Source organism: Sparus aurata, chromosome 3 (assembly GCF_900880675.1).
Source record: "Sparus aurata chromosome 3, fSpaAur1.1, whole genome shotgun sequence".
Taxonomy (NCBI): Eukaryota; Metazoa; Chordata; class Actinopteri; order Spariformes; family Sparidae; genus Sparus; species Sparus aurata.
In genome coordinates, this window is record NC_044189.1 from 30,104,258 (window position 1) to 30,116,697 (window position 12,440).

Genomic DNA, 12,440 nt, shown 5'->3' on the forward strand with positions numbered 1-12,440 from the left:
TCAAACAACTTAAAGAGAAAGACATACAGGCGAGGTGTCTCTACCCAGCACAACTGAGAATGAAGCTATACATTTACATCACCAACGTGTGCCGGAACACTGTTAAAGGAGCTGGGGGTTGACGTGCGCTGCGGGGAGAGGGAGCGCATCGAGGAGGAGCTGAAGGATGGATGGAGGAGCCAAGAGAATGGAAAGAGGGGAGCGTTTCTGTCACCAGCTGATTTCAAGGCCCTTCTGCAGGAGGAGGATTAAAGGGACTTGAACATTAAGATGGATAAAAAGCTTGTTTCAACTAAACAAGTGGTAAGGTTGACAGCCCCACATTATACAACTAACGGGCCTGTAAGAATATCATCAGCGTCATTAGGGTTTCTGTTTGTGAGTTATTCAAACATATATTGTTGTCATATAATAAGTAGGGCTGGGTATCACCAGGTACCTTGCGATACGATACTATCACGATATTTTGCCCACGATAACGATAATATCACAATACAGCGATTCTGCAATAATCGATATATTGCAAAAAATTTCATCCACGATACATCACGATATCTGTGTCACTGAAGAAATTCAGAATTTATTGACTGCACTGTATCCATTTCACAGGAATTACAAAACATTGTCAATTAATTTCACATGAATGACAGCCAAGTAAACAAAGAGTATATTGCACAGTGTCTCTTCTTAACACACACACTGACTACAACTATCATTAAATATCGATATGTGTGGGTTTCAGAGCTGCTTAAACCATTTTTTAAATTTCATTTGGTTGTATACCTATGTTTGAATAAAGATAAAGCTGTCCTCCGAAGAGGGGTTGTGGTGGTGGGCCAAAAAAAAAATATATATATATTCTTTTTTTTTTTTTACATTTTTAAATATCGATATTTGGCACCAGTGTATCGATAACGTACGCCCTGTGACCATGAAAATTAATTTAGGAGTAGACAACGAATTCAAATACTGGATACTTAATGTCTCATTATAAACAGACAAAATTCAGGCAAGAATTGCAAGAAGCTCTGACTTTAGTACTTTACTGTAAATGACGGTGGTAATGTCAACCCCTCAGTTGTATGGGAGGTCAGTAAGGCCACACTGAGAGGGAAGATGACCTCAATAGAATCCAGAATAAAGAAACAAAGGCTCGCAAAACAACAAGGATTGGAACTGAAATAAAAAAAAATAACAAGGGAACATAAACAATCTGGAAAGAAGGACACTCTTAAAAATTTTAAGGAAGTTAGACAACAGCTGGATGAGGTTCTGACATATAAGGCAGAGGGAGCTCTCGGATATATTAACAGAAAGTATTATGAAAAGGGGAATAAAGCTAGTAGGCTTCTGGCTTTTCAGCTCAGAAAAGCCCAATCTAGCCGTGCAGTTCCTAAGATCAGGAACCCTGAAACCAGTCAGGTTGAGACCGATCCCACTAAAGTATCAGAATCATTTGCTACATACTACAAACAGCTATATAGGGCAGAAGAACTAGAATTTAAGGAAGAGGAAATTACAGAGTTTTTTAAAACCCCTTAAAATGAATAAACTATCAAGTGAGGAAGCAGATCTCTTAATAAAACCCATCACAGAGAGTGAAATTAAAGAAACCATTACCAAACTAAATAACAAAACATCAGGAATAGATGGTTTTTCTGGAGAATACTACAAAATCTTTGTGAACGAGCTCACACCCATATTATGTAAACTGTATAATTACGTTCTAAAATCAGGAGACCCTCCAAACTCATGGTCGGAAGCCATATTAACAGTCATAAATAAGTAGGGGAAGGACCCCCTTCAGTGCAACAGCTATCGCCCAATAAGTCTACTCTGCGTAGATTATAAAATCCTGACTTCTATAATAGCTACTAGAATCCAGAAAAATATTAGAAAATTAATACAACCAGACCAGACGGGATTCATATTAGGACGTCAAGGAACAAATAACATAAGGAGAGCCCTGAATCTGTAGGCAATAGCGGCAAGGGACGAACAACCACCAAGACTTTTTCTGTTTCAATCCCTCCCTGTAAGAGTACCTGCTTCCACATTAAACATGTTAGATAAACTTTTCTCAACATTTGGCAAAGGAAGAGACCGAGGGTAAGACTAAAATCCCTTCATTTGCCCAAGGAAAAGGGAGGTCAAGGTCTACCAAACTTTAAAAAAATATTACTGGGCTGCTCAAATAAATGCAATAGTGGCATGGATCGGAAATGATCGGGAGGCAATATGGCCTCAGATAGAGCGGGATTTAGTGGGAGGCATTCCCTTATCAATACTACCATTTATTGATACAAAGTCAGTTAATAAAATCAAAATAAAGGACGAATGGATAAGACACACTTTAAAAGTCTGGACAACAGGAAAAAAATGCTCTCAATGATGATAATCTCAATGATCTCAAGGGCCATGTTGATAGTAGGAAATTGTCAGACTGTGGCAGACAAATAGGACTCAGATGCAGGATGGCAGCAGTAAAGACAGGCTTTATTTTCTGAATAGTATCTCTTTAGACAGTGATAAATTAACAGGCTATGAAATACTAAATGTCCAAAGGACAACACTACAAGAACAGATCACAACAACAGAAAACACTCCCGGAGGAGGACAAAGGAATAACTACACTGATCTAGAAGGAAATACTCTATGAAAATTGATCAAACAAAAATCACTCAAAAGAGAAAAAAGCACACAGGCTATATAATTAACTACTCTCTCTCTATGCTGAAAAATGTACAAACAAAAACACTCCAACCGGAGGGAAAGCAACATGCTATGAAATTAAACAGACTGAAACAAACAAAAGACTGACAAAAAGATTATTAACTCAAAATCGCTCTTCTTCAGAGGAATACTTTTACAGAAAACAAAACTTGGCAATACTTAACTTGAAGACAAGACAAGGCTGTGAATTAGGCTGGATGTACTCGTAGGGAACGGGGCAGACGAAGTCGGACAGCTGCAGGACCCACAAGTCTAGTTGTGGGAAAAGGGCCTACAAACCGTGGAGCCAATTTCTTGGACGCGATTTTGAGATGTAGATCCTTGGCGGACAGCCACACTCTCTGACCAGGCTGATAGTTCGGTGCAGGGCGTCTCCTACGATCTGCTGATTTTTTGACTCGATCTCCTTGTCGTATCAGTACCTGTCGGGCGGCTGCCCAGATGCGGCGGCAACGTCGAACCATGGCATGGGCTGAGGGAACCGACACTTCCATTTCATTGTCTGGGAACAGAGGGGGCTGATAACCTAGGGCACGATGAAAAGGGGAAAGACCTGTAGCTGATGTAGGCAAAGAATTATGTGCATACTCTACCCAGACCAGGTGTTTGCTCCATGTTGAGGGGTTCTGGTAGACCACGCACCGGAGGCCGGTTTCCAGTTGCTGGTTGAGGCGTTTGGTCTGGCCGTTGGCTTCTGGGTGGTATCCTGACGTCAGGCTGGCTTTGGCTCTGATGAGTCGGCAAAACTCCCTCCAGAACAGGGACACAAACTGGGGCCCCTGGTCAGAAACAATGTCTCTTGGAAATCCGTGAACCCGAAACACAATGTTCATCATAACCTCTGCCGTTTCCTTGGCGGATGGTAGTTTCGGTAGAGCAATGAGTTTGACCATTTTGGAGAAACGATCAACCACGGTGAGAACCGTGGTGTTACCTCGTGAGACCGGGAGCCCTGTGACGAAGTCAATGGAAATGTCCGACCATGGTCTGGAGGGGATAGGAAGAGGCTGGAGAAGCCCCATGCGGGACCTGGAGGATGTCTTATTCCGTGCACAGACCGAACATGCCTCGATGTACTCCCGGACCTCCAGCTCCATAGCCGGCCACCAGAACCTCCGGGATATGACGAACATGGTTCTCTTGACTCCCGGATGGCACGAAAGCAGCGAGGTGTGAGCCCAATGAATCACCTGTGGACGCAGCTCAGTAGGAACAAATAGACGGTTATTAGGGCAACCATTAGGTGATGGGGCTCCACCGTTAGCTAGCTTTACCTCATTTTCTATAGGCCAAGTCACCGCTCCGACCACACAGTTCAGTGGAAGGATGGTTTCTGGTTGCTTGGTCTCTGGCTCAGGATCGAATAGGCGTGACAAGACGTCAAGTTTGAGGTTTCGAGACCCCGGCCTGTAAGAGAGAGTAAAAGAGAAACGATTTAAGAACAGCGCCCACCTGGCCTGGCGAGAGTTAAGCCTCTTTGCCTTTCTGATAAACTCTAGATTTTTGTGATCTGTCCAGACAATGAATGGATGTTCGGCCCCCTCCAACCAATGTCTCCACTCCTCCAGCGCCAGTTTGACTGCCAATAAGTCTCGTTTGCCGACATCATAATTCTGTTCAGCTCTGGACAACCGTCTTGAAAGGAAGGCACAGGGATGCATCTTGCTGTCTCTCTCCGACTGCTGAGATAATACTGCTCCCACTCCCTCGTTCGACGCATCCACCTCTACCACAAATTGGCGCTGCGGGTCTGGCAGAGTGAGAATGGGAGCTGTGGTAAATCGATACTTGAGGGTCTGGAACGCCTTCTCAGCTTCTGGAGACCAGCAGAACGGCACCTGAGTGGAAGTAAGAGCATGGAGAGGGGCAGCTATCGCGCTGAAGCCTCTGACAAACCGCCTATAAAAGTTAGCAAATCCCAAGAATTGCTGAACCTTTTTGCGGCTGTCTGGTGTAGGCCACTCAGCCACAGCGCTAACTTTAGCCGGGTCCATCTGTACTTTTCCAGGAGCTACAATGAAGCCCAGGAACGAGACAGATTCGGCATGGAAAACGCTCTTTTCAGCTTTGACATATAGGTGATTATCTAACAGTCTCTTAAGAACCTGGTTGACATGGTCTTGGTGTGTGACAAGGTCAGGAGAATAGATCAGGATGTCGTCCAAGTAAACGTACACAAAGTGATCAAGAAAATCTCTCAAAACATCATTTATCATTGCCTGAAATACAGTAGGGGCGTTGGTGAGACCAAATGGCATCACTCGGTACTCATAGTGACCGCTGGGTGTATTAAATCCCGTCTTCCACTCGTCTCCCTCTTTAATACGAATTAGGTGGTAGGCATTGCGGAGATCCAGCTTTGTGAACAGCTTGGCTTGTTGTAGTTGATCGAACACTGATGTCATAAGAGGCAGGGGATACCGGTTCTTTATGGTGATGTCGTTCAGCAGGCTGTAGTCAATACAGGGTCTAAGAGACCCATCCTTCTTTCCCACGAAGAAAAATCCTGCTCCAGCAGGTGAAGACGAGGGACGGATAAGGCCTGCTTCCAATGACGCCGAGATGTACTCATTCATGGCTTTCTTTTCTGGTCCAGAGATGGAGTACAGGCGGCCTTTGGGAATAGTGGATCCAGGAATTAGGTCAATGGCACAATCATAAGGACGATGAGGAGGAAGAGACAAAGCTTTGGTCTTGCTGAATACTTCTTGGAGGTGGTGATAGCAGGAAGGAACAGAAGTCAGGTTGGGAATTTCGGGGTCTGTAGCAGGGTTGGTAGAAAACAAGTTAATTTCTGTGATTTGTTCCTTCTGTTTAACTGACATCAAACAGTTCTTGGCACAGTCTTCTCCCCACTAATCCTTCCTGTCTTCCAGTCGATATGTGGATTATGTAAAAACAGCCACTGTTGTCCCAGGATCAGAGAGTGAGAAGAGGATGAAAAAAGATGAAATTGAATGTTCTTGCGATGATGACCAATGAGGATTTGTACTGGTTCGCTGGTGTGTGTGATGGATAAAAGTTCTTTCCCATTGAGAGATCTGGCCCTGATGGGATTTGCTAGCAGTTCAGTTCGTATTCCCAGTTTTTCAGCTAACCCCCAGTCCATCAAACTCTCGACAGCACTTGAATCTATTAACGCATCCAGATCACAAACGGTGTTTAACGTGACATTTGAGAGTGTGCAAGGTACCGGCTTAGCAGCCTTGACATGACTCACCGCCTGTGATTTCTTGACTGGACACGAAATGACTAGATGACCAACCCCGCCGCAGTAGAAGCACCTTCCTTCTTGTTGTCGCTTCTGACATTCCTCCCGTGTCAACCGGGCTCTTCCCAGTTGCATGGCTTCATCTTCCTGGGATGTGAGGAGGTGCGGCAGCGCGTCTGGCGGTGATAGTTGTGTGGTCGGCCATCTTGGAGCTTGTGCACTCGCTGATCTCCCTGGGATTCTCAGGCTCGCCTCACGCTGCTTTTGGAGCCTTGGCCCTGCCAATTAGGTGGGAAATCATAAATGCAACCTTTGATCGTTCAGTGGGAAATGCATGGGGCATTAGCTCGAAATGAATCGAACAGTCTATCATGAACGTCTTACATAACCCGGGTTCTCCGCTGTACGGAGTCGGAGGTGCCAATTTACATGTGGCTCCGCCAGCGTGAGTGGAAGTTTCTGGTAGGGTGGTTGCGGTCGGAGCCTGGGCTGCAACACCCGGTCGAACAAGCTGTCCTAGCAGGTCTTGAAGTTGGGAGGAGAGATGGCCCATGTTGGCTGCCATGGCGGTTTGAAACTCCTCCTGATGAACGAGGCGTGCTTCCTGGGTACGCAGAATTTCCGACAGTCTTTCTGCCCCTGCTGAGTCCATCACAGGCCAGAGTATTCTGTCAGACTGTGGCAGACAAATAGGACTCAGATGCAGGATGGCAGCAGTAAAGACAGGCTTTATTTTCTGAATAGTATCTCTTTAGACAGAGTGATAAATTAACAGGCTATGAAATACTAAATGTCCAAAGGACAATACTACAAGAACAGATCACAACAAGAACAGAAAACACTCCCGCAGAAGGACAAAGGAATAACTACACTGATCTAGAAGGAAATACTCTATGAAAATTGATCAAACAAAAATCACTCAAAAGAGTAAAAAGCACACAGGCTATATAATTAACTACTCTCTCTCTATGCTGAAAAATGTACAATAAAAAAAACACTCCAACCGGAGGGAAAGCAACATGCTATGAAATTAAACAGACTGAAACAAACAAAAGACTGACCAAAAGATTATTAACTCAAAATCGCTCTTCTTCAGAGGAATACTTTTACAGAAAACAAAACTTGGCAATACTTAACTTGAAGACAAGACAAGGCTGTGAATTAGGCTGGATGTACTCGACAGGACGAACGAAATACTCTGGCAACGCGAACAGGGGAAGACAAGACTATATTCACATGAGGGGAGGGAGCACAGGTGGAAACAATCAAGGATTAGGGGAGACGCCAGACCGGTGACACAGGAGGAAGGGCAAGTGACCTGAAATGAGAGGAGAAATAAAACATGAAATTCACAAGACAAAAACCCAAGACAGGACATCCCTCACCGCGGTATGACAGAAATATAATATTCCCACCTTCCATGTGGGATGGTGGGTTTAGAAGGTGGGCCGACAAAGGTCTCTGTTCAATTAATCAACTTTTTAAAGGAACAGAACTCAAATCATTTTCTCAACTTCAAGAATAATTTGACCTCCCATCAAAGGATTTGTATAGGTACCTACATTACAAACCACAAGGAAAGGGATATGGTCAGCAAAAACCCAAATGAAATAGAAGAATACTTTATTAGTGTTCTAGAGAAGCATTTCCCAATGAAAAACACATATCTTATATATATAAAAGGTTAGCAATCAGTACTTCACAAAACACAGATTACATCAAGGAAAAATGGGAATTATAATTGAATGTTATAATTGAAGATTCTACATGGATGGACATATGGACAAGCTGTCCAGAATTTGACTGGAAGGTGAAGATCCGATTTTTTTAATACTCCCTTTATCATCTCTTCATATGTGAAAAACCCCAATGTGACATTATGTTGGCGAAAATGCGGCACTATTGGCGACGCCACACACATTTTCTGGGATTGTCCAGTATTACAAGGATTTTGGGATGATGTTAAAAAGGAAATTGATACTATTTTGGAGATAGATGTTACTCTAGAACCAGTGTTGTTTTTGTTGGGAGCCATACCCAGAGACCTATATAATGCAGACAAGCGATACATACTGAGGATTCTTTTATTAGTAGTAAAGAAAATGATCACAGTGAAATGTGTACATGATGGAGCGAATGACGGCAAGTCTGCAGCTGACTATGGACACTTTTATGCAAAGATGCACCTGTATTTCAAGTACCATGTTCAAAGCCATAGTATCACCAAAGGAAATCGGCTTCATTCTGCTAGAATCTTGAATGTCTGTACGAAATTTCATAGCATTAATTTTTTAGATATTTGACACAGAACCAAAATTTTGTTGACTGACCAACTAAACTGCCATTTATATCTATGGCCTTGCTCCTCAGATTAAGTTGTAAGGGTTAGTGGTAAAAATTTCAGCCATGAAATTGAACACCCTTGCAGACCTTCATACATCATCAGTGGTATTTCCGTAAACAGACATTTCCAATGTACCCACTTAAACGTTGAAGATTTATTTTGTTTATTTGTGGGAATCCTGGTATTATCACAATGTCATTTGCAGTTTTATCTGAAGGAGGTAAAGAAGCATGGACATGGTGACATATTCACACAATCAATCAAACAATAAAATAAAAAAGAACACAACTTCACTACATGGCCCCTACCCTGCCAGTCTGCACTGATATAGAGGAATGCTACCAAGTGCAGCAACTTTGCTGCTGGATTTAAGTTAAAATTTTGGGCTTCACATATCGTCAAAAGAGGAGAATGCAACCCTGAAATACATCAAACTACATGACCTCCATGCTCAGATCAACAAAAGCAATGTTAGCTAGCTCACAAGTTGGCTAATGGGGCGGCTGTAGCTCAGGAGGTAGAGCAGTCACCCACAAATTGGAAGGTCAGTGATTCGATTCCAGGTCCCTGCAGTCTATATGTCGAAGTATCATTGGGCTGAACCCAAAATGGCTGCAGGAAGCTCTTCTATCGGTGCGTGTGTATGAATGGTTATCTCTCTGATGAGTCAGTTGTACCTTTCAAGCCTGTGTCACGAGTGTGTGACTGTTTACTTGTAGAGTAAAGCATTTTAAGTGGTTGCTAAGAGGAGAAAGACGCTATCACCAATACCATTTGCCAAGACATCAGCAAACTAGCAGCAATTGATTTAGGGTTACCATAATATGCTGAAACAACAGAAAGTTCTTATAATTCTTGATTTGAAGTGTGTCGCTTAAGGCAGGAACACACCGGCCCAACAGTTGGACGTCTGAAGCGTTTGGAGAGACTCGGACGAGGTCTGGAACAAATATGTTTGGTGTGTTCAGCTGCGTCGGAAGCTTTCGGAGCCGCGCGGACGTTGTCGGATCCGACTGAGCATGCAAAGTCTGAGGAGGAGGCCCGTCGGACGTCTGAGCCATTGGATTCTCTGATTGGTTTTGTGCCAGCTGAATGGCCGTTCTGATTGGCAGTGTGCTAGCGAATCAGCGCGGTGTGTGGGAGGGGCGGAATACTGTGTGCGCTTTGTTTTTCTATGTACTCCGTTCTGTCATTCCCCGTTTTCATGTTTTGCATTACTGGCACCAGACTAGTTGTTATGTCCGTTCAGGACGAATTAATTTGTGTTCATTTGGTAATGCCTTGCTGCATGTTTAGTATGCAGCTGTTTTTATCGGAAATAGTTAAGTTTCGTTTTGATCGAAAGTAAAGAGTTGCGTGCACAAGCCTCTCGTTTACAACTCACAACACAAGCACCACCCGCTTATTGCATCTCGCGCAAGCGCAGAACGTACACGCTACTGTGGAGCTGGCAGCACGTCGAAGCGGTGTGTTCAACGCCGCTTTTCTGCCGAACGGGTCAGACAAGAGGCAACGGAGTGGTCGGAGAGTGGTCGGATAAGGCAGTTGGACGTCAGGGCGGTGTGTGGGGGCCTTTAAATACCTGGAGCATCAGCACTGCACCCAACTCGTCTATCCCAGCAAGAATCGGGAAAATTCCCTTATGTTTGAACTTGATAAAAAAAAGGGTGAGGTTTAAATGGAAGGGGCAATGGGAACAGGTGGAATGGATAGGGCCTTAGTCTCACTTAGGCTAAGGGATGTGTTTTACACTCAAAGTGATCTATGGGCAGTGAGAACAATAATGAGATAATTATATGGTGGGATGCGGATATAAAGAAGTTATAGTTAAGTTTTAAATAATATGTAGTCCTCTATTTGTCCATTTGAATTATCCCAAGAAGAGAGATTTGAACAGACAGTTTTCAAACAAGTCAATGAGAGGTTGATTTGGAATGGACATAAAAAGCTTCCCCTGAGAAGAAAAACTTAGAGATGGGAACAGAACAGACAAATACAAACTGACAGTGCAACACCTGGTTAATCTCATTGAATTCCCATGAGTTTCTTAAAATAAAGACTAGGAATGTTATGTGTTTTCATATGTTCGTGTGAGTATGTCCAGTTGGATTTTATAATTGACTGTTGGAAGAGCTTGAGAGATGTAACACACTCACATTTTTCTATATGGTTGTCTGTGTTACAGGGTTAGTAAAACAAGCTGCTGAGTCGACCTGGGTGACACCAAACTACACCACCATGCATCTCTGGAGTGCTGAAGTGGTACCACACCTGCTCCAGACACATTAACTGCAGGCAGGGTTCACCCGATGGCCTCCCAGTTTCACCAAGCCTCAGCTTGCTCTGTGCTCAGTGCACCCTTGGCCCACAGCTGTGATGAAGACCGCCAGCCGTGCCCAGCCACGCAGCAGTCCTCCGCTGGTCCAGATGAGGCGCTATACACCCAGGGTGTATCCTTTCCTGTTCCCGTCGATCATAAGCTCCCTGCCACAGCTGCCCCCGCCATCACCACAGAGGATCCAGATCCAGCAGCCTTCCAGCAGTGGCAGCACGCCATCGCCTGTTGGTGAGTACTGCTGCTGCACCTTCAGAGATACTGGCTGTACATGTCTGTCCCAAAGACACATTCTTGTATTCTGTAAAATATTGTACATGATTGATGATAAATGGTAACCACAATCCTTCCTTAATCGTTACCAAATAAAAAAGTTGCGATGTGCTTTCACTGTACAAAGTGAAGCTTTTAAAATCATTGGTGTAGCACATGACTGTTGCAGAATAGTCTGTCTAGTCTTTCGATACATTTTTCAGGATTTGTTGCAGTACCAGAATGAACACTGTCGAAATCTGTAGCATTGAATCTTCAAGCTTATCAGAGTGACCATAATTATCTGTGAATTGCAGTGTGTGAATCAGTAAACACTTTTGTAAATGATGAGCCATTTCTTTCCAAATTTGTGTGCACCCAGCAAACCCTGTGATTATGTCATTGCAGCCATTGCTCAGACTTGAAGTTTGAAACATTCTGATCTGCTGCTTCACCAACTGTGCACGACTCCTTCTTGGTGATGTGATCTGTGATCGGTTCAAATTTACAGCAGAATGCTACAGAGTTAAAAACTGCATGCATAAATTTGAAAAGATTGGGAAATGTATGTTACATTTTATTTTAAGCTTTACTTCCTTACATACATGCACAAGTCCACTTGGACACAAGTATGGACTGATTCAGTTTTGGTGGTCAACTTCACTGTGATAGGGTTGCAACGGTATGGCGTTTTCACATTATGATAACAGTATCAGAAAGTGTTATTACAGTGTATAGTATTAGATTATTACAATTAGTGTTATTATCATTATTAGTAAAAAAAAAAATTCTGTCCTAACAGAAATGAAAATGTACATATACTTAAAATAATAATAATAAATAATTAATCATTAGTGCAGTATAATTCAATACTCTATATTAGTAAATGTGAACAGTTTGATATTAACTGATTTTATTGAAGTAGAATAGGAAATTGCTTGAGCAAACCAAAAATAAAAAAACTGAGGTCTTTGCAACACAGCATAGTCTAGCTCGATACCACTGTTCTCCATTGACACTCCTAAGGTGTAAGATGATCAGACAGACAAAACAGGAATGATAACAGCTCAGTCAACAGTGAGTTATCCACATAGCTGCATTACTCCTGGATTATTTCCTCACTCTAAGTGGACCCTGGTGTCTCCCACTACTTTAGCCATATTTTGATACCCTCTTGTTTGTGTTGCCTAAGCCTGAGCTCTGCTGTTCTCGAATTTCTACTCCACACATTCACTCCCTCTCATTCCTTTCCCACTCACTCCCTCCACCACCTCAAAATCTGCTCAAATATGAAAGCCAGCAGACAGGTTCACCCAAGGGGGATTTCTCTCCTAGTGAGAGGTTAAGGTTGCCAGCTTTGTGTGCTGCTGAACTCTGAAGTGCAAATACACTAAAACACAAAGAGTCAAGCATTTTCAGTATGGCTTTTTGTTGAGTAAAGATTGTATTCCTGTTGATAACTTGCCTCCTCTTTGTTTAAGAAATAAGCCACAAGCCAAATGTATGTAATGCCAGATTTCAAAATGAAAAATCTTTTCCCATCCATCATAGGACATTTAGGGATT

At 43.1% G+C, this 12,440-nt stretch overlaps 1 protein-coding gene across 2 annotated transcripts in view; it reads left to right on the top strand.

The window, feature by feature from the left end:
• Window positions 1-12,440, top strand: part of LOC115578680 (retinoic acid receptor beta) — a 390,811-nt gene that overhangs the window by 122,336 nt on the left and 256,035 nt on the right. For both annotated transcript variants that reach the window (XM_030411757.1, XM_030411754.1), the window contains exon 2: window positions 10,474-10,854. In XM_030411757.1, coding sequence (XP_030267617.1) covers window positions 10,665-10,854 — 190 coding nt within the window. In that variant the 5' untranslated portion in view covers window positions 10,474-10,664. The remainder of the gene's footprint in view (window positions 1-10,473; window positions 10,855-12,440) is intronic.